Source organism: Catharus ustulatus, chromosome 10 (assembly GCF_009819885.2).
Source record: "Catharus ustulatus isolate bCatUst1 chromosome 10, bCatUst1.pri.v2, whole genome shotgun sequence".
Taxonomy (NCBI): domain Eukaryota; kingdom Metazoa; phylum Chordata; class Aves; order Passeriformes; family Turdidae; genus Catharus; species Catharus ustulatus.
In genome coordinates this window covers 6747801-6769312 of record NC_046230.1, presented here as the reverse complement: position 1 = coordinate 6769312, position 21512 = coordinate 6747801, and the positions used below count along the sequence as shown (strand labels likewise).

The following is a 21512-nucleotide window of genomic DNA, read 5'->3' as shown; positions in this document are numbered from 1 at the left end:
CCCGGAGCAGAACCTGGGCTCTGCTCGGAGCCCTCCCTGCAGACAGGAGCACACAGGGATAAGGGCCCCTCTTGAGGCTGAACAACCCCAGCTCAGCCCTCAAGGAGGGTGGTGGTGAAATTAAATGGAGCTTGAGACTTTCTGAAAAACTACTTAATTTGGAACATAGCAGAAGCTACTATGCAAAGGACTCCTCTATCTTCTTTTTGGACATAAACCTCTCGCTTTTGTGAATTTTCCTGACATTAACTTCCTAAGTAATGTGTTAGGTAACCATATTATTGTAATTTAATTAGAAACTGGCAGAATTCATAATGCTTTTTGTCTTGGACTGCCTAAATTGCTTTGTTTTTCTTTTAAGTAAATGAATGAAGATGCAATTATGAAATTGTAGCAGCGTGAAATAGATGATTCACTAGATTATTAGACTGGAGGAGAGTGTGCTGCTGGCTGAGTTAATAATAGTTCATGCACAGCTCTGTCTTATGAAGTACACAATGCACGAGGTTGTGTGCATTCTCCGTAAAGCTAATTTGGCCAAGTGTAGGAACACAGCCTATTTCATTCTACTTACACATCACAAAATCAAATTTGTTGTTTAAAAACCTAAAATCACCTGTTACTGCATGAGAAACAAGTTAATGGGAATTGGCTTTCGAAGGTATTGTATGAATTGATATTAAATATTATAATGTTAATATTAATGATATGTGTTATAAAGTGCTTGATGTTGCTACAGTGGGCTAGTTGTGAGGATTGTTTTGTATGTTGTAATGTGGGTTTAAGAGTTTACATTGGACAGACTGTTGCTGGCCAAACCTTTAAGACATGATGGTCAAAGGAGTAGAACTTCATCCAGTGGTAACCCCGATAACCATAGTGACAAAACTACGGCAGCACCAAAAAGAGTGACATGGTGTGAGACTATGTAAAATCAAAATAAATATTCATAAAGCTGATGCAATACCAGGGGTATAAAAGGTGGAGCTGCCGTTTAGTGCACGAGCCTCTGGCATTTGGCCACGCTCCCAGCGCTGTCCCTTTTGCTTTGCGAATTTTTTAAATTGTTGTCAATAAAACTTTTATAACTCTTTCCCACTTGAGGTCTGGGTTGTTTATAACAACTGCAAAGTCAAGTCCTAATTCTGCAGTTATAGTTATTGAACTCCTGAAGGGCAGTGCTGAGAGAAATTCGTCCCGTCAAATCTTCTTCTCCATATCTTAATCCTTTGCAGAGAAAGAGGAAAGCAACTGAAGCATGAGGGAAAGGGAATATCAAATATATGGAAATATGGGGATCAGACTCAATAACTCCTCTCCTGAGGCTTTTACCTTGGCTTTAATATATAATCAGCCCCAAAGTGCCCCACTGCATTTGAAACTGCCAATCCTCTGCTTTTTTTCAGCCCCTCCAAGAAAAAATCCTTCAGCTCATCTTTGAGAGCAGGCTTTGCTCACAAAACTGGGAGGGAAAATAATGGTCTCTATTTCTTTCAGCAGAGCAGGAAAAAGAATCAGTGTGAGTAGAAATCATATGGGGAAAAAAATAACACCCTCAAGCATTAGATAAATTAATTACTTCAAACATTGCATGTTTTACTGTTTACAACAGCTGCTAGAATGTTTCAAGGGAAGGACTTAAATTAATTGTCATCTGTATATGTTTGAATTTATAAAAACCACACTATGTTACAGATGTCCACCTTTCTGTAATCTGTGATTTCTGTAGTGGGCAGGACATCCTGATTTTCTTTACAGTACCTGCCAACAATGCTTTTTCCACTCCATTACAATATTCTTAAATATATCTGAGATTTCTGGAAATCTTTCCAATAGTACATCCCTGCTCCATGTCATCATCTGTCATCCTGCTCTCCTTTTATATCCACAAGAACTGTAAGAACATGTGACAAAACAGCTTGTTCTGGCTGAAAGTGGCTTCTTCACTTGAAGCACCTTTCTCCCACCAGCAGCATAAAAATTTGGCAATTTGTTCAATACTCTAATTCAGGAGTAAAAATTTCAGGCTACCAACAAATTAACCTGCTTTTCAGAAAACTCCCTCTCCAGTGAAGAAGCGAAAACTGTGGCTCCAATGAATATTGCACTCCACATCCATAAAGGGAAAAGCAGGACTTCTGGTGGAGATGTGTCCAGCTTTAACCAGCACATTTCAGGAAGAATTGAGAATGTCAGAGCAGCCCAGCAGGAATGACAAATGGATATAGGAGATTTGATCCAGAAGAAAGACTCAGTTGGAATTGTTTACTCTAACATGGAGAAGACTTATAGGAAATATGACAGCACTATGTAAATATGCATGTCAGAAAATTAAGACAATGCCCTGATCTTCTTGTTCACATGGGACAGGATTACACTGAAAGGGCCTAAAGTTAACCCAAAAAATGGCCACTGGAGATGTGGAAGGCCTGGTAAAAGCTGGTGAAGCTTGAAACAGGGTGCTTGAGGCAGATGAGAATCTCTCCTGCTGGAGGTTTCTAAGGCCACTTAAAAACACAGTGGAGGATTTTGTAGCTTACTCTTTGCTGGTGTAGTGAATGGATTGCAGGGTCCCATCAGGGCCCTCTCCAGCCCAGTTCTGACTCTGAGCTGGCTGTGTTGTGACTGACACTCAGGTGACAAAACGGATCCCTGCTCCAAGGTGAGTAGAGCAGTTTCTGATGGGATGTCTCCCTGAAGCTTAGTGCTCAGATTCACTTACTTCCTTCACTGCTTCCTAACTGGAAACCAGAAATGTTGATTTTCCGGGAAGATGCTGATCACCAGTGTTCTTCCCAAAGCTCAAAACACCATTTTTTAATTCAGCTTTCCTTTGGATCTTCAGTTTATCTTTGAAAAGAGGGAACATGTCCCATTTTCTTTGTACTTCAAGTCATAATGTCATGATGCAAATTACTGTGAAGTATGGAGCAGACATTAATTCTGTGATAACTCTCCATCCTTTCTGTTGCAAAGATCTCTTTATTTTCCAATCTCTTTGCTGCCTTGACTTTCTTCCCTTTTCTGACCTGTTTCTATGGGAGAGAGCTTTTACCCGCCTCCTTTATGCTGTGTTCCCTCTCCTTCCACAAAATCTTTGTTAGTTGCTTTTCTGTAACCTTTCTGAATGTTGCTGGACACCTTCATCCATTTCCATCTGTGATTCTCTCTCGAGCCCAATATTTACTACCCTGTTCTGTGCCATCTTTATTAGTTATGATATGATCTAATACATCGTGATAAGAGATACTAATTTGTTTTCTATGTAATCTAGACCAGACCTTGGGAAAAATGCAGTAAAGTGTTAATAATAACTATAATGTGTAGCAGATTACCATCCCTGGCACAGAATGGTCTCAGTTAAATAGAACCACACAAGCATGGAATAGCTGAGTTTGGATGGGCCTCTGGAGATTCTCCAGTCCAAGCCCCACATTCAGCAGACCCATGTCTGGTTTTTGTGATGGCTTCTGCAATACTGGGGTTTGTAAAACAGTTGTGATCACAGTTTTTGGAGACCTACAGAAGAATGTCAGTTTTTTATCTAAAAGGGTACACTGAAGTATCCCTTAGTTCATCTGACTTGGGAGCTAGAGCAAAGATTATATGCAAATAAAATTAATGAAACTGAATAATGGTAATGAACTGAGAACAGAAGTTCAGGGAAATTTGGTGATGCATAATGAGATAATGCTTTGTGATGATGCATAATAAGATAATGCAGAAAAAAATACAGCAAATTACACTAGGCAAAAAGAAATCTCTCTTTTCTGTCAACCTGGGATTCAACTCTGAAAGAATTTCTGAGAAGCTTCAGAAGTTTGACACAAATGCAATCTTAAAATACTTTTTATTAGGAGCCTCATTTGAAACAACACCATGCACACACTGTGGAGTTCGGAAGATCTTTTTCATATTCATGTGAGTAATAACTTGATGTTTGCTTATACATATATTTAGAAAGAACATCTTGTACCTCTGTAGCTAACACCTTTCCTGCACATTGAAAAGAGTATTTGGATTATTCTGTAGCACTTCCATAACAAATTATTCCATAGGCTTTGCAGGAATGCCCTGAGGACTGCAGCAGCCCTTTGGCAGCAGGTGTGACCAGCATGTGAGACAGTGCCAGCTGGGCACAGAGAACAGGCAAAGCCATTGAACCCTTCACTAAATACTTCAGCCTCAACAACATGAGACCACACAGATGTAGCTGATGTAGCTGATGACTGAGAGGCTTTGCAGCACTCTCACTTCCCCATGCCCAGCCCAATGGCTGCACCTTGGATCTGTGTTACCAGCAAGGAACATCACAAATCACAGCAGGGACAGAATCTTGTTGGCAGATGTCCCACAGGGGTGTCAGTTTCTCTCAGGAAGAGATAACGGAAATAAAAGCAAAAATATCTGGGTATTATCTATTTCCAATCCATCTGCTGACACTGGTTAGGAGATCTCTGGGAACTGTCCTGCGTCACCTTGGTCAGATAGTCCTGATGCCCACAGTTTATTCACACATAAATATCCAAGCCTTCACAATGCTATAAAAACAAGAGTTTGGTCTGGGGATGAATCAATTAATTTGTGGACAATACATCTCTTCAATCACATGGATTATCACTGTATTATCACAAGGACAACAACAGAAAAATGTTGTAAAATTTTAGCAAACCTTTCATTTTAAAAACAAGTGGGAGGATAGTGACTAAATAGTTAGTTTCAAGCTGTACAGAAAAAGAGTGCTTGGTCCCAGTAGATTACAGGCTTAAGCAACATCATTTCTAACATCAAAATTATCCTCTTGCTGTTTTGGAGCAACTCACCTTAATTTGGTTTTCCTTCTGTTTTACCTCATCCTTGAGCTATTTTCTCTAAGATCCTACCTTTATCAGGAAGAAAATGTGTAGCCCACAACATCTCAGGAAAAGGTTTAAAGGTTCCCTGTGGTGATTGTACGCTGAGTGGACAAGGAAACTGGTGTTAGGTGCAACAGGTGCAGGCAGGAAATGGGGGTTTAAAACTTACTGTGTTCTGCAACATTACATCCTGTAGCTGGGAACTTCAAGCATTTTTCACAGCTGGGTCTCCATGGAAATAAGTACAAAAAGACTCCAGCTATTTTAAGAACTTAAAATAAAGGACACCAGAAGGTTATGGATAGATAATACATCTGGGGGAAATCAGTATATTTTTGGACAATTCATATCCTTCAGATTATGTGTTCTGCTCACACTGCCTGTACCAATTTAACTGGAAAACAGCAGAGAGGGTACAGAAATGTGCCGAGTTTGGCTGGAGGGTCCCAGGCTCAGGGATGTCAGAGAAAGTAGCAGCTTGTGCTCAGTTCTGCTTTCATGTGGTTCAAGATATGGGCAGTAAAACCAGTAGATACCATCTTAAGAGGCTTTGTGACAGAAATTAAAAATTAAATAAAACAAACAAAAGCACCAGACTTGTTTAATTCAGTTTTCTGATATTCACATCTGCCAAGCTCCCACAGCTGTTGTTACCACTTCTATCATCTCAAGGCACAGCCAGCCTGGCCACAGAGACAAGTATTGTGTAGTGTCTTGCCATTTGTCCCACTTCTCCACTCCATGTCTAAGCTGTTCACCTGAGAAGACTCTCAACCAGAGAGGCTTCAGAAAGCGCTTTACAGAGCCTTCTTTTCAACACTGTCCACTCACACAAAGCCTGGTGGCATTTGCCACTATTCCATCAGACTATCCTTGGAACGTCAAGTGGGTAGGCAATCCATTTTTAGCCTAGGAATAGGAATATATTTTTTTCTGCTGGAAACTTGGAAGAGAGCTGCTTTTCTCCCCCAGCAACACGCCTTTCTAAAGGGCAGGCCAAATTAAGTACCTGGATGGATTTTTATGTCTTTGCAGATTCAGTGTTCTCAAACTGTTTGTCTGCAAATCTGTGCACATTTTAAGCATCATTCCCAATTAGGAGAATGTTTACACAGAAAGCCACAGATAGATAGATAGATAGATAGATAGATAGATAGATAGATAGATAGATAGATATCCAGCTTTTGGTTTCTAAACTGTGGGGAATATACTTCATTTTTTACAGTTTAGCGAGTCAGGGATAAAACCAAAAGATCTGAGCTTGTCTCACTGTTGAGAAGTTAATTTTTTTTAATAGAAAGCTCATCCCATTTCCATCTCCACACATAGGAGAATACAACCCAGAATTACTGGGAACTGATCGAACTGTCTGTATTGGACAGAAAGCTCACCTGCTCCAGGGAGGTTTTACTTGGTGGCCATGCAAGGTCTTCTGCAACCTGGAAAAGTGAAATGCTCCCCAGGGACAGGGAAATACCACAGCTACTGAATTATGGTGATTACACAGAGAGGGTTCTGGTGAATAAAGCAATAGGAATGTAAGCCCATGGTCTCTCTTGCTGATTTGTAGGTTGGAGAGCCAGGGGTTTCAATAAGGATGCCTTGAAACTCCAATCTGCATGGCACAAAATCATCTCCTCTTGAAAGGTTTCTACCTACAGGTAGTCCTCTTCCATCCATTCTCACAAGCCTGTGCTTGGACTCTTCTCCTTCAGTAAAATTACTGTACCTTTTCTGCACTCACACAATTAGTAACTGTACCTGCTAACGGGTCAGTCCTGTTGTTTTAAAACCAGCTGTATCCACAAAGATCTGTGCAGACAGATGCATTCTCAGTCATCCTTGTTGAGTTTTCCCTGCTCTCCTTGGTGCCTCTGATGTTTTCTCTGGGCAGGGACTACTCTCCCTAAGCAAGCTGGTGTAACACCCACCTAAAGCTGAATCATGTGACAGGCAGTTCTTAGTTAGCAATAAAGAATGACCAAAAAGGTGACTATTTTATTATTTTTTAAGTAATCAACATAAAAACAATAGCAGTGATTAAGTCACAACAGGCTTAGCCTAATAGTAACCACAGCATTAATACTTAATACAAATACAACAGAAATGACAAGTATGTTAACATTATTCATTCTCAGTCAATGAACAAAAGTGTACAGTAAAGTCAGCATTAATCTATTAAGAATGCTCCAAAACCGGCTGGCCAGTCTTCCAAAGCAGAGTGCTTGCTGCCAGGCAGGCTGGAGTGCTGCTGTCTGCCCCTCCAGGCAGCTGTACTCCTGGGCTGCCATGGGCCCTTCCCCTGTTTCTGCCTGTGGTTCTGGTGTTTCCCTTTGTTTTTTGGGGTATCAACCAGGGCCTGCTTGAAGGAAAAGGAGCTGCAGTGCATGGGCCAGCCCTCACTTGCTGTGTCCCCTGTGGGTGGTGCAGGGATGCAGCCCCAAGCTCCAGGCAAGGCTGGCTCCACTGAGTGTGTGTGACCTGCATCAGTATCTGCCATTCAGACTCTTTCCCCACCCTTCCTGACCTCCTTGCTCCATGGATGGGACATGCTTTTGGAGCTGTACCGCTTTTAAGATGCTTTCTTTTACATATCACTCTTTAATAGGAATCCTGTAACACAAAATAGAAATCTTGCTTTTGTAGGAAGGGGGTTCTTTCAATGCACCCCTTCCATCTCCTAGTCCTTGAAACGTACCGTCCTCTTTTCCAAAACATTTACTAATGCATGTACTTGGCCACCCACATTTTAATGGAAGTACCAAAGTGACACTCAAAAGAACAACTTGCATTTGGTATTGTGGTCCTGGCCCCTCTTGATCTGAGCAACATAGGATAAACTTCTCAGCTAGAACATTTTCATAATCACAGGGAGGGCTACACCCTCAAATATAAAATTCCTCAGCCTTTTTTAGAACTAGACTAGAGGACATCAGTGTGAACAAAGCAGTAGTCTCCATCGTTCTTCCCATCAGGATTCCTCCTAGGGTACCAATAGCTGCTGTGTTGTATTCACTGCAGAGACAAGAGAAGACATCAGCTTGTATATTGACAATTCTACAAGTTTGGATAGAGATGGAAAAGAAAAAAATCTTAAAGCCTGCTCAAGTGGACTTTTTCTCCCAAATGCACTTACTAAGGCCTCCCCTATTCCTTCTCATATAGCTCTAATGTTCTGTTGAAAGAAAACCCAAAAAACCCAACACCAAACCAAACCACACCACAACAAATAAATGCATCAGCCCAGGAAAGTATATGTCTGATTATTTTTGTACAGGGTTCAGTAATGGTTTTGGACACACTCTTCTGAGATGCTAGGTGTTTATCACTAACTACTAACTTTTAATCATCTTTTTATTACTTACAGCAGAGCAAATCCATGGCCCAATACTACAGATTTGTGCTACCAGACCAGGATCAGCCACTTTCAGGAATAGTACAGTATGCCCAAAACAAGACATAGCAAGGCACTGACTATTTGCATTCCTCTTGTGGAGCACCAGGCTTAAACAGTCCAGAAAAAGGTAAAACTTCCTGCAAAGCTCAGGCTATAGTTTCACAACATGCCATCCTCTGCAGCAATCCTGCTTTAGGATATTCCCTGGCACCCCCTGCTCTGCAAGCCCTGTAGGTTTGTGGGACAGCACGAAGCTTAGCTAGGAACCATGGAGTGAGGACTTAGTGACTAAGCCAATCCTACTCCAGGTTGCAGTGACATCACAGCCCACGATATCTCCCACCCCACTTCACTCTCCCAGTTACACACCGGTGTAGTTGTCCTGCTGACTGGGCCCTCCTCCAGCCGGTGCTTCCCGGAGTGCGGCAGCTCAGAGCTGTCGCGATAGTCACGGCCCTTGGAGTTCTGCATGTCCAGCACTGCCCGGCTCTTGGAGGGAAGGGGCGGCTTCTGCTGTCCCTGGATGCTCAGGTTGACTTCAGCCCTTGGTGGCTTCACGGGCTTTTTGAGCTGTGCTGAGTTTTCCAATGGTGTTGTGATCTTTGGCTTGCCTTGACTCTTTTCCCCTGTATTCTTTTCTTCCAATTGGCAGGAGGAGGTGTAGGACCGGAATCGCTGTGTGGGCACCAGGAAAGGTGGTGATGGCTGTTTGCCAGAGGTCTTGCTGCACTCAGGCTCCATCTTTGTGAGATGAGAGCTCTGCTCAGGCAGTGGTGGCTGCTCTTTCCGCAAGGCCTTGGGATATTCCTGCTCTTTCTTGGGGGCCACCTTGCCCTTGGAGCTCATGGAGCCATACAGTGGGTTCTCGAACATCTCTGGCCTTTGCTGCCCCTCCTCCTGCAGCACAGGTTCTGCTGTGGATTTCCCCACATCAGGTGGCCTATAGTCATGGAAACAGAGTAAAAAGGAAACTTGTGAAGAGCAGGCAAGAGAGTCACTAGCCGATTTAAAGAGGATGTGAATAGTAAATGAGAGTGAGCAAATTAAACTGACTGCCTAAAGAGGAAACACGAAAACAATTAAACTCAGGGAGAGACAACAGAAGTGTGCATTGTTTTTACTTTGTTTAATCATTAGTAACATGACAGCAGAGAGCAGATATGCATAGCATTGTGTAAACTCCCTGCTAGGTTACAGTCCTGTCAAAGTGGTATTTGGCTACTTTTTGAACACAGGTAAACAACTGAGCCAAACTGTGCCAGGTTCTTTGATGACTCTGTGACACACACAAATCTGAATTTGAATATTAATAAGAATCTTCAGATCTGGCAGAGAGGATGGAAATGGTTGTCTAGAGGCTTAAAATAAGAGCTCACATCATACTGTGACATTTTACAACTAGGTCAATCTCCTCTTGCTACCAATGCAGCATGGTATTCCTAAGGAAGGGATAAATTTCCTTAATGCACTCAAATGCACAGTATAAGAATAATAGCTCTGATGTAGGGTGAGACAATCCATGTGCATTCCCAGCAGAGCCCTTTGACTGCAGCTCAGCCTGGAATAACAGCACAACTGTACAGCAGAACATAGCAGGTCCTGTGGGTTTGGGTCACTCGACCTGATTTGGCCAGGCCTTCACTTGCAAAGTACTTTAAAAATCAGCCACAATATCACTGAGCAGAGTGGAATGGAGGTGAGCGGCACATATTTTTTTGGTGTTTTCAAATGAGTTGTGTTCCTCATCTCAAGCTCTTCTCTGGCAGTCAGGGCACGTGGGAGCAGAGAGCTGAGCCATGATGGAGCACTGCTGGGTACAGACCCGAGCAGTGCTGGCAGCTCTGGCTACTGTGAGTTTTCACTTCCAGAGTGCCACACTCATTTACCAGGGAGCTCCAGCACCGTTCAGAAAGCAGCTGTCTCTTGGCTGTGAAGAGGTCTGCAACAAGATTGCAACAGATTGCACGCGAGCACTAGAGTGAAGTAGCCTCATCACCTCTCTAAGGTGGGAAGGGATGGGATATTTTCAGTTGCCAGATGGACATTTTGCATCAAGACTTGTGATAGAGGCAGTACATGGAGTCTAGCTTCTGCAGTAGCTGGACATTTGTATAGTGCCAGTAGAAATTCAGTGAAAGTACTTAATGTATAAGACACAAAGGACCTCTCCTTCCCATCCAGGAGGATCTATGCCATACTCCCCCCTTTTCTTCTTTGTTATTACAGTCAATTTTGTAAACTTCTCTTCTTCTGGTAGAAAATTAAATGTACATATATCAGGCTGAGACAACTGGATCATTAAGTCTGAAGAAGACTCCAAGGAGTCTTCACTGCAGCCTTCCAGTGCCTAAAGGGGACTTACACAAAGGAGGGAGAGTGCAGATAGTGACAGGACAAGGTAGCAGTTTTAAAGTAGGAGAGATTTAGATTAGACATTAGAAAGAAGGGAGCTGAGGCCCTGACAGAGAAGCTGTGGTTGCCCCATCCCTGGAAGTGTCCAAGGCCAGTTGCATGGGGCTTGGAGCACCCTGGGATAGTGGAAGGTGTCCGTGCTGATGAGAGGGGATGGAATGAGATGAGCATTAAGGTCCATTCCAATCCAAATCATTCTATGATTCTAAGATTCTATTATTTAATTCTAGGTTTAACTAAGTTTAATTCTAACTTCCTGTCAGTCTGAGGAACTGCTACACTAGTTTTCTTTGAGTATATGATGACTGCACATGTGACCTTCCCTTATTTTTCTAATTCTAGAGATAAAATATGTAAAGAATATGCTGCACCTTGAACTCTCTAAAGAGATAATGAAACAGTGACTGTGCAGAATGACAGGAGAGAGGAGCCCAGCCTCAGTGCAAAACTGAAACACTTACTGGTACTCTTGACTTCGAACACAAATGCTTCTGTTTGCTGTAGGCTGGAGGGATGGTTTTGGAGATAGAGGTGACAAGGAGGGTGATGTGGAGGATGACTGACTCTGCCCCATTAGGGAAGTGTTCTCTTTGGACTGCTGCTCATAGTTCCAGAGGGAAGGTGCCTGTTCTGATGAAGGTGTCTGCTTAAGCTGGCAGGTTGCAGAGAGCTGCTGAGAGAAGGCAGCCATGCCCAGGTAGTTGGGGTTGCTGATATCTGTGGGGGTGGAGCTGCTCAAGAGAAGAAATATTGTTAGGGAGGTACATGCACAAATACATTTAGGGATTTTTAGTTTCCCTGCCATCTACAAAGGAGTTAGAGCCCACTGACTGCATAGATTTAATACCACCTACTTTTTAAAAATTTTTTTTGTCACTGTTGCTTCAGAATCAGGGAGTAAGTGGGAGTCCTATTAGTGCCTCACACCCCTTGGCCACTGGAGAGGAAGCAGCCAGGTCAAGACCACCTCCCCCACCCCCAAAATAGCTCCTGTGGCTGTGGCAGATGTTTCCCTTTCCAGGCTGCAGAGAGTACTCAACTTCTGCAGCTGCATACAGGGGCTGTTCTGGGTTTCTGGGCCCAGACAAAAGCTACTTGCAAGGAAAAGCCCCAGTGAAAACAGGTGAAAGGACAGCCTTACCCAGACTCATCCTATGACCCTTGGAAAGAAAAAAACAGGCAGTTTGAGGATAGCTCCCCGCCCCAAGCTGTCAGAGGTAATGTGGGAAGTTACCGTAAGATATCCTCCTTTGCCAGGCTGTCTGAAGAAGGGACAGCACTCCCCCAGTGGCGAGCGATGGCTGCTGCCTCTCTGGCCATCAGATTAGCAGATTTGGACTTTCTATTGGAAATAAAAGAGCTTTTATAAGTGGGTGCAGGGACACAATCTAGCTAATGCATTCTCAGCTTTTGAAGCTTTGGACATAAGAGCATTGACCAACCTAGACCAGAAAGCCCCAAAGCAGCTTTCCAGTGCTCAGCACACCCGTTGATGCTGCTCTCACACCAAACTCAACTCTGCAGTTATGTGGCAACCATTTTCCTGGAACTGCCTTACCCACTTGCTCTTTACCTGTTAGTCTGATCCCAGTCTTTGTTAGGCTCTAAATTGCTGATGCTCTTTGGTTTCTGACCAGTGATTTCATCCCGTTCAATCTTGACAAAATCTGAAGGAAAGAAGGGGCAAACATATCTCCAGAGTGTCTGCTCAAGTTTTCTGTATTCCCATGTTCATTAAGGCATGTCTCTTTGTCCATCAGAGTCATGGACAGTTTTAAACTGTTGTTTCAGTTATGTTTTCAACTGCCCACTAATACATGTCATGTCTTGTTGACAGAGGAATAAATGTGTATCTTGAAATACAAAGGTCACGACCCACCAAACAGCCACATACAGTCATTTTACCATTGAGAATAATTGTATATGTCGTGAGTAATTGTAAATGGCTGCTTCTGTACTCCGAATGAGAACAACAGATAGCAAGGTGAAAGAAGTAAAGTTTGTGATCTTCTAGCTAAGCAACTGTTCATTGAGAGTCTAACATACGTAATCTTTGCTCCCCGGGATGACTAGAGCAGGGAGAGCTTGGCATGGAGTGTGTCATGTCACAAGTGGAAGTTAAGGTATTCCCATTCAATAAAACCAGTGCTGGTGACAGACAGGGGGCTCTCTCAGTCTGCTGAATTTACCTGAATGATGAAAAACCCCAAGGAATCAAATTGTTCTGTTTTCCTGGAAAAGTACAGGTATGCTCTTGAGAGCTAACCATACTCACACCTCCTTGCACTCAGCATCAAAAGCACTCTCTGTGACTACAGGCACTGCAGAGGTAATTTTCAATTCCTTGACAGTTATCAGAAATCTCTGAGCATTCTCTAGGATAAGCATTGCAGCAATGACGACATTTCTTACCATACAGTTTCTCTCTCTGTTTTCCTTGTGACGTTTGTAACTTGATTTCACCTTGGAAGATCCCTGTTTTCTCTCCATGGTGTGTCAGCACAGTATGGATAGGAGCTAAGGATTCCGTTGCTTCTGTTCGTAAGGCAATGCAGCCTTCCCCTAAAAGACAACAGGGAAACAATAAGGCTGGGACTGAGAAACTAAGCACTGAAATATTTTTGCACTACCAATGCACTGGCAGGTCTGTGATCACAGTAAAGAGAATAATATCTCCTGAGAAATTAGAGGGCATTTATTTAATTTCATGTATGTGTGAATGATTTGGGCATCAAAGTTACCTGTGGGTAACTTCAGGTTTCTAAATTTCCACTCCTGGTAAGGAAAACATGAGCCTATGGCTGCTATTGCTGTTAATGGGATTTAGGCAAAAAGCCTTCTGTGGACAAGGACTGCAGTCTCTGGATGGTAAGAATCTGGGAGCCACAAGCACAGCCAAATATTTTTCTGTAGCCAGGAGAAATGCCTTAAGTAAGTGCAAATGAAACAGGATTAGTATGTTCTGAATAAATGCATTTAAACATACTGAATCCTGATTTAGTTCCTGTAAAGGAGTTTCATTTTAAGCCAGTGCTCTTCCAGAGGTGGTAAAGCTCACACAGGTTGTTGCTTTGAGTTCATATTCCTCTCATCATAATTACTTCACAAAATATTGCCCACAGTGTATTTCTGTGTATGTTGAGTTCTAAATCATAGATGTTCAGTCTATAGGAGTTACTTCTGTTCTCTCCCACTCTTTCAATGGTTTGGAAGAATCTAAGTAGGTTTTGACTCATCCAAAACTTTATAGCTAAGCACTTACCATAAGATTCATCACTATCTGATGACTTAATACTGATCAGGATATGTTGATCCAGTAGGTATTCTGGGTCTGAAATAATTGGAGTCAGCTGCAAAGACAAGTTAAGGTGAGTCAATACAACACATGGTTGACAGGAGCGCACTTCTCCCTGGGACTCTTCTAAATATATCAACTTTTCTAAAATATATCAAGAGAAAGTTTTGTCTGACCAGGCAAAGAAACTCCAGGGCAGAGTTACTCTTTAAGATGTTTTATTTTGCATTTAAAACTTTAAAAAAATGGGCCTGCTCAAACCAGCATTATGTTCACTAAAAAGGTGAGAAAAAAGTCCTGGGCCTGAATGGCATAATCACACCAGAAAAATTCTTGCTAGAGATGTAAGTACATGGACATGAAAGTCCTTTCCTGCTTACAATTACTTTGTTTAGCTAAGCCCATCCTGCATTCTTACAGTCCCTTTAAGTGTAAACAAGATCACAACGATGTTCCTGCAAATAGTAGTCATGAAAGTAAAAGACCTAACATTGCTCATGGGATGAAAGTCAAAGCTTCTCTTCCATATGAATACGAAGGTATAGTCGCAGTTTACCTTTGGAAGTGCCTCGACGAACTTTACCACAAGCTCTCCTTCATTTCCATCCTCATTTTCTCCTTCCTGGCTCTTTACAAAGCCTGCAAAGGAACAAGAAAGGAGTTTACCAGGAGAGAGACAGCAAGAACTGGGCTACAAATCCTCTTCACTATGCCTCCAAAAAGTCTACAATTATTTTCCTACTTGGGCGCAAATTTTAAAAGTATTAAGTAGCTTGAAGTCGGAGCTTTGGTTGAATTTTTACACAGTAAATTTGCAAGTTGTTTTGCTACAGCATTGTTAAATGGTTTCATTTTGCAGTTATACTTGGCACGGAGGAGCTCAGTGCATACATGGACTGGAGGATAAGAACATGACAGCTCTTCCTACGCCACTCAAGATAGCATACTTTTGAAATTCTAATTTAAGATTCGTAATACACTGTTTCCATAGAAATTTATGCAAATTTTGATACAGCCAAAAAATAATCTTTTATGGAACTGTCTTTGACACAGCGCTCTGACATGCGATAATGTGATGAAGCATCCACCAAAGGCTTGCTGTCCCACTTACAAGAGCAGCTCTTTGATGGGAAATTGCTTTAAAAAAACCACAGCAAGAGCATGTAGGCTTGTGTTACATAAACAGCTGAGATTCAGCCCCACAGCATGGGCACAGGCAGTGAAATCTGCAGTGCTGCAGGGTACACGGGCCCACTTACAAAGTCACATCACTAGCATTCATTTCCCTTTTAGCTGATCCTCTGACTTATTTTTTGTTAAACCAGGTTAATTCAATTATTTTAAATTATTTTTGTTAGCATAATGCAGATGCTTTATTTTGAAAATACCTGATCATTTATAGCAGGCACGATTAGAAATTTCATCAATCATGTCTTTGCTATATAGGCATTGTTCCCCATCGAGAAAGAAGTTACCAGATTGACAAACCAGGTGGAAAAACTGTTGGAAGGTTACATGTCTAAGCATGGATTACAGCTACCTTGGCTGTAGGGTTTGGATTGTATTGCTGACAGTATGAAATGTACTTGCAAACTACAGCAAATCTTTACGACATCCCTTTTTTGCATTGGAACAAATGATCCACATAGCTATTTTTTTAGATCAAAGCAAGAAGAAGGAGAAATAATGCAAAAATGCAGAAAACTTTGACAAACAATAAAGATGGGCAAACCCATACTTTCTAAGCAGCTAGAGTGAAACTCAATGTAGAACTTGGTCTGGGACTTGGTCTTCAGAGTAGCATAGCAGTGCAGGAACTCTATCTCCCCTTGGGAATCTGTGTATTTGGAGTCTAAGAAAGAGGAAGGGAAAATAATGTCACTTTCAGCAGGAGATAAAGAGAGGGCATTTTTGATTATGATTATTCGGCATCAGCTTTTTCTCTCAGCATATACAAAGCACTACATTCTGTATCCAAGGTGAAGCTGGCACACATGCCCCCAGCCTGACTGACCATTCTTGGAAACGAACTGTGAGGTGACTCCCACTTCAAAGGTGGCAAACACAGGACTGTGGTCACTTGTCATGATGTCAGTGGTGCAGCCTGCCAGTGAGAAAGAGAGGATGGTTACTGCCCTGCTCCAGGGAGATCACTGCCAAAGAAACATTATTCAGTAATTTTCCAGAAAATGTTAACAGTCTCTCTGGTAACTGTCTCTAGTCAAAAGTGTTGCTCTACATAAACTCATGTCAGTACACATGAATGTAATTCTTCCGTCCAAATACAGAAAGATTTGGAAGGGACACCATTTTACTGTATTGTTTTGTAGATGACTGTCAGTGTTAGATTCCTCCAGTACAAAAAGCCCTTACCAGGCTTCCAGGTTACCTCTGCAACATGCACAGCTAATTATAGCTCTAACATATCAGGAAATCACACAAGAGTACACTGGTGCCACTTCAGTGCTACAAAGCACCTCCTGGCCCAAGGTTAACAGTGGTCAAGCAAGGCCTGATTGGATCTAAGCATACACTGAGTTCCAGCAAACCCAGTCATTCCAGAGGTACCTATTCAACTCCACATCTCAGCTTCATGGGCTCTGTAATCAGATCAGCCTGCCTTATCCCCGAGAGACTTTCACAGCCCTGCTCCCAATCTATGCAGAGGAAACAATGAACAGCATACTCAGATCTCAGTCCTACATATAATTGATGGCATTTCAGGAACTTGTATTTGATTCTTTCATTAAACAGGTTTTGTGGGCTTTTTCTCTTTCCTGCACCGCACTTCAGTGATGCTTCTCAGCAGGAAAGGAGACAGGCTCTTGGTACCACACAGTTCTTCTGGAATATGATTTGATACAAGAGATGTGTTTGCAGCTCCAGTCTCTGCAGACTGAACTGTGCACACAGGGTTTGTCCTGCTGGCACTCACTGTCAGGAGTTCCTGGTAGTGACTGCACAGGAAAAGCAGTGGTTGCTGCCAAGAAATAACTGGCGTAAAATGATCCTACAGCATGGCCTAAAGTTGGACAGCTGCAACTGTCCAGGTGGTGTTCTGCATATAAAAGAATAACAGAATGAATTCCCAACTCTGTAAGGTTACAGGCAGAGAGATTTTTGGCTCCCCTCTGCCGGGTTTAACATCAGGTCCCTCTATGCTGAGTGCCTGGCAGCGCAGGGAGATCCTACAGACTCTGTTCTGAATCATTTCCGTTTCAGACTGGTTGCCTTGCTATCAACAATCTGTTCTCCACCCACCATAGGACTGACACACAACGTGCACCATGGGGTAGGATTTCCAGAGCACTCGATCACACCAGGATGGCAAATTGTACTTCATCTGCAAACCAAAGGAGAAGTAATGTCAAGAGGAATGGAAAGGGCCAATTCACAAAAGAACAGGAAATTCATTCACCCAAGCACCATGTATTTGTGTCAAGCCATATATCTCTGAAGGGAAATCACTTTTCACCTACCCCTGTAGCTTTTTGCTTGGTGTAAGCATACTTCTCCCGAGTGCCTCTCTCAAAGCGGTAGGTTGGAGCAAAAGTAATCTCCTCTTCCTCTAAAACCGGGAAAGAGCTCTGTTACAGCTTGGCCATTGGGAACCCTCACCTGGGCAACAGAGCCACTGCCCTGTGCACCCTGCCCCATGCTGGGGTTGGCAGAGAGATGTAGCAGAGGAACCTGCCAACCAGTGCAGGATCTCACCGAACTGCAGGAACACCTTCTCATCTCTTCTCTCGAGGAGAAGTTGGTCGAAAGCCAGCAGCTCCGGATACTGCTGTTGCCTGATCTTCTGGATAATATTCTCTGCTTCCTGCCAACAGGGAAACAGCAGAGCTGCAGATGATGCAAAACCTTCTTATAAATACTCCCTTCATCAGTAAACTGGTGAGTGCTCCTGAACTGTTTGACAGAACTGTAGCCCCTGCCACTTCCCCACCCCCTTCCCTTCACTTAGAAACCACAACCTCTGTTGTGTGGCTGAACATTTGTCTATCAAAACAGGTATTAAAATGCCCACACATTCCCTACACAAGAGCGCACACACTCACAACCACATGCACATCAACAACGAGCTTGGTGTTTTCTCCCACGTACTGAAACCTATCCAGTATTTATGATGGCTTGCCTGTTTGAGCCATTCCAAGCTCACCAACAAGAGCAGAAAAGCAGTCTCTGGATTGAGCCATTCAGGGACAGATACTTGTTCACAGTGGGAAGGAAAGTTGGGAGGTCTGGGGAACCAAGACTGCCTGAAGCAGCAAAGTGTGCCAGATGGCATTCCTGGGTCCGTTAATCCTTGGAGAGGGCAAAGGGATTTTCCTGCTCTCCCTCAACTGGGGCCACACTCAGGCCCTGGGGATCCCTTCTGTCTCCCCTCTTTTTGCCATGTTGCTCTAGACTGGAAGAAGAGAGCACTCCTATAGCAACAGAGTGTGCTGTCCCTGCAGGGCTTCCCGCACCGTCGGGGGCTGTTCCACACGGTAGTTCAAGTCTCCCAGCCAGAAAAGATGAGTAAAGCGATGAGTGATGTTAAATGGACTCAGTTTCTTATCTCCCAGTGTCAGGAAGCGCAGGATGTTCGTGTAGTTCTGGTTGCGTCTGTCAAGACAAGAAACATCTGCCTGACATCCTAAATTGCCATGTAATTTCCAAATGCCTGGGATGGCAGAGGCTGCAGCTTTACCAGAGAGAAGCTGCTCCAACTCAGCATCTACAGAGGAGCAGATCAGAAACTGAGAACTTGCCACCCCAGCAGACAGGCCCAGGGAATGTGTTCCTGGAGCCACTTCTGCTGCCTTCTGGGGCTGTGCTTTTCTGAGCTACATGTCCTAGAAGCCCAGCATTAGATTGTTTCCTTCAGATTTCAGCAGCAAACACTGATTTTGGCAACTCTTCCGAGCCCTGAGGAACCCTTCCATAGAAGTTAACTTCAGCAGTAGCAAAGACCCTGTGCAAAATCCCACACCATCTGTTTCCTGGACTGGGAGAGATGACAAAGCAAACTCTTCATTTCAAGTCCTTTCACTTTCAAAACCACTCCTTCCAACTGCTTCAGTCCAGGCACTCATCTCCCAGTGGTTTCAGGATCTTTGCCTTCCAGTGCTGTGCTGACCAGAACCTGCCTAATCCATGAACACTTATTTCACAGCTGGGTATAGAGAATTAGTCACCACAGGGATATTCCTGTTCTACACCTCCCTCCTGGTATTCCTGGGGGATCTTTCTCAGCAGTGTCCTAGGGCTCACAGCACTGCCTACAGTGAGGAGGAAGACAGTCCCCTTCAGCACATTATTTTGAGATGGGAAAAGCCTCCCCACACTTCTCCAAAATACTATAGATCATGGAACTATTTTCCTCATGCATGGGTTTTCATGACGAGTCATGCAAGTATTGTGTGAGTCTTTTACACTTGGCTCTGAAACAATTTTGCCATCCATTTCCCCTACACCCATGTGGTATGGCCACATAGCAGAAGTCCCTTGTTTAAAAGCCCTCCCAGAAGACATTGAACGATGTTTTTTTATGGTGAGGAAAGTATGTTTGTGCCTGTCTGGTGGGCCCTCCTTCCAAACATGGTCCAGGGATATTCACCCTGACTCAACAGCCATTTTTGAGAGGAGAGGACGTATCTTACCTGTGTTTCTTTTCACTTCCTGAAGTCAAATGGCTGTTAACAAACCCAAAGGAGGTTCCATTAAACATGAACGACACCCCCACTGCTCCTTTATTACCTGGCAAAAGGGAAGTAAAAAATGACAAAAAATTAATCTACCTCCAGGCTGAGTCTAGCAAAGACAATAAAGCACCTAGCACATGTGAAATGGAAGGTGGAGAAGAGAAATTTACTTAATCAGCACAGATTGTGGGAACAAATTTTTAAGGGTGCTAAAAAAATCAGTTTAAGGGAGAGAAGTGCAACTTCCTTGTGAAACCCAAGAAAGAAAAATCCAATAGCCAATTCAAAAGTGTTTGCGTGTTTGCTGGGAATATAAACGTGTGCATATGTGTGTGTACACACAAAGAATACACACAAACCGATTTCCTCTCTTACAGGGCAAAATACAACCAATGCTAGTAGGATATAACTTTACGAGTTATGTTGCCCAAGGACTGTTGTAGAAGGAGAGCTGTTCCAGTGGGCTGAGCAGATCCCAGCTGTCTGGGCAGGACCTGCCTGTGCCTCACCCAGTGTGTTTGCGATGCCTGTCTTCACGTTGGCTGTGCAGATGTGGCTGATGCGGTTCTCATGTTCTGGCTTGGCCAGGACAACGATCCTGATGTTCCAGAGGGTATGGATGGCTATCTGCAGGGATGGGAAGGGTAGAGGTTATATTTCTGCAAATACCTGCCAAGCTGCACTGTGGCTGCAGCCTTCCTGACTCCTTTGATAGCACTTCTACAGAAATTCCTGTGCTCAGGATATATTTTCAGTCATTTTAATCAATGCTGGAAGGAGGGATCTTGCTATTTTCTAGTCCTTTTTTTCTAGTTTATCTTTGGATTATCTTGCTTGCACAAAATAGCTTCCCAATCACCGTGGGAGTTAGCTTTCCATATGTGCTTAGATTTGTTTCTTGACATCCAAAGGAATGTCCAAAGCTGATCTTAATAAGGTTCATTTTGTCTTATAACTCTGCCTGTGTACTGTTACATCCTACTTTGAAAGTGCAGTAGCCTAGGGCGAGATCCAGACTACAATTGACTCAGGAAGTTTAACAGTCTCCTCTTTTTTGAAAGTCAAAATAACACCAGCACTTGACTTGAGTGCTCAACATCTCCCCTTGCTCCTAGGCTGGCAGGGTCCCTGCTTTGGCAGTGGAGGGGTCACTGTCCATAGCAACAGGTCCATCTAGCCAGCACCAGGGGGGGCATCTTGTGGAGCCCACATAGACATTCAGTTCACTCTCTCTCACCCAAATGCAATGACAATAAAGGGAGGGAAAGGGAAGCGGTACAAGCAAAATCCCCCTTATTCCCATCTCTTTTATTTGTACAACATGTACATCCTTGTCAGATGAGTTCCATGCAATAGCTGGAATAACCCCTCACCACTTTGAAGCTGATACTGGTGATTTCCTGCAGAGATTGCCTTAGGGTCTCCAGCCATTCCTTCTCTCCTTGGGGATCCTCCTGGGTGCCAATCACATATATGTCATGAGGGATGTAGTCAGCAGTGTCATCACGGGTCCTCCCCTGCCCCTTGGAGAGGAACCAGGAGGTGATCTTCTTTGGGGCTGGGGCTGCACCTTTTATTAACACATCAAACACCAAAAGAAGTCAGATCATGTCCTGAAAAACCAGGATGAAGATAACACATGGGGACAGAAATGATGGGCTTTACATCTCATATCACTTTTGTACTGATGCCTAAAGAGCAAAGGCACTTAAGGCATCAGTATCAGCCAGGGCACACTATTCTAGGATGGCAATGATGTTTCCCCCACCTGAGCCACTGAGAAAAGGGTGATTCTGCTTTGACCACCTTCCTCTTGTTCATCAGCTTTCCAAGGCCAAGGCTAGTCAGGAGGAAAATCAGGG

At 43.4% G+C, this 21512-nt stretch overlaps 1 protein-coding gene across 2 annotated transcripts in view; it reads right to left on the bottom strand.

Annotated features, from left to right (window-relative positions):
- Positions 1-6834: 6834 nt before the first annotated feature.
- Positions 6835-21512, bottom strand: part of INPP5D (inositol polyphosphate-5-phosphatase D) — a 53620-nt gene continuing 38942 nt past the window's right edge. For both annotated transcript variants that reach the window (XM_033068301.1, XM_033068302.1), the window contains 17 exons: positions 21024-21220; positions 20160-20277; positions 19609-19705; positions 18433-18571; positions 17675-17783; positions 17440-17528; positions 17222-17303; positions 15975-16064; positions 15699-15812; positions 14517-14599; positions 13928-14015; positions 13078-13227; positions 12239-12332; positions 11900-12007; positions 11127-11396; positions 8623-9193; positions 6835-7871 (listed from right to left, as the gene is read on the bottom strand). In XM_033068301.1, the coding sequence (XP_032924192.1) occupies positions 7869-7871; positions 8623-9193; positions 11127-11396; positions 11900-12007; positions 12239-12332; positions 13078-13227; positions 13928-14015; positions 14517-14599; positions 15699-15812; positions 15975-16064; positions 17222-17303; positions 17440-17528; positions 17675-17783; positions 18433-18571; positions 19609-19705; positions 20160-20277; positions 21024-21220 (2402 nt within the window). In that variant the 3' untranslated portion in view covers positions 6835-7868. The remainder of the gene's footprint in view (positions 7872-8622; positions 9194-11126; positions 11397-11899; positions 12008-12238; positions 12333-13077; positions 13228-13927; positions 14016-14516; positions 14600-15698; positions 15813-15974; positions 16065-17221; positions 17304-17439; positions 17529-17674; positions 17784-18432; positions 18572-19608; positions 19706-20159; positions 20278-21023; positions 21221-21512) is intronic.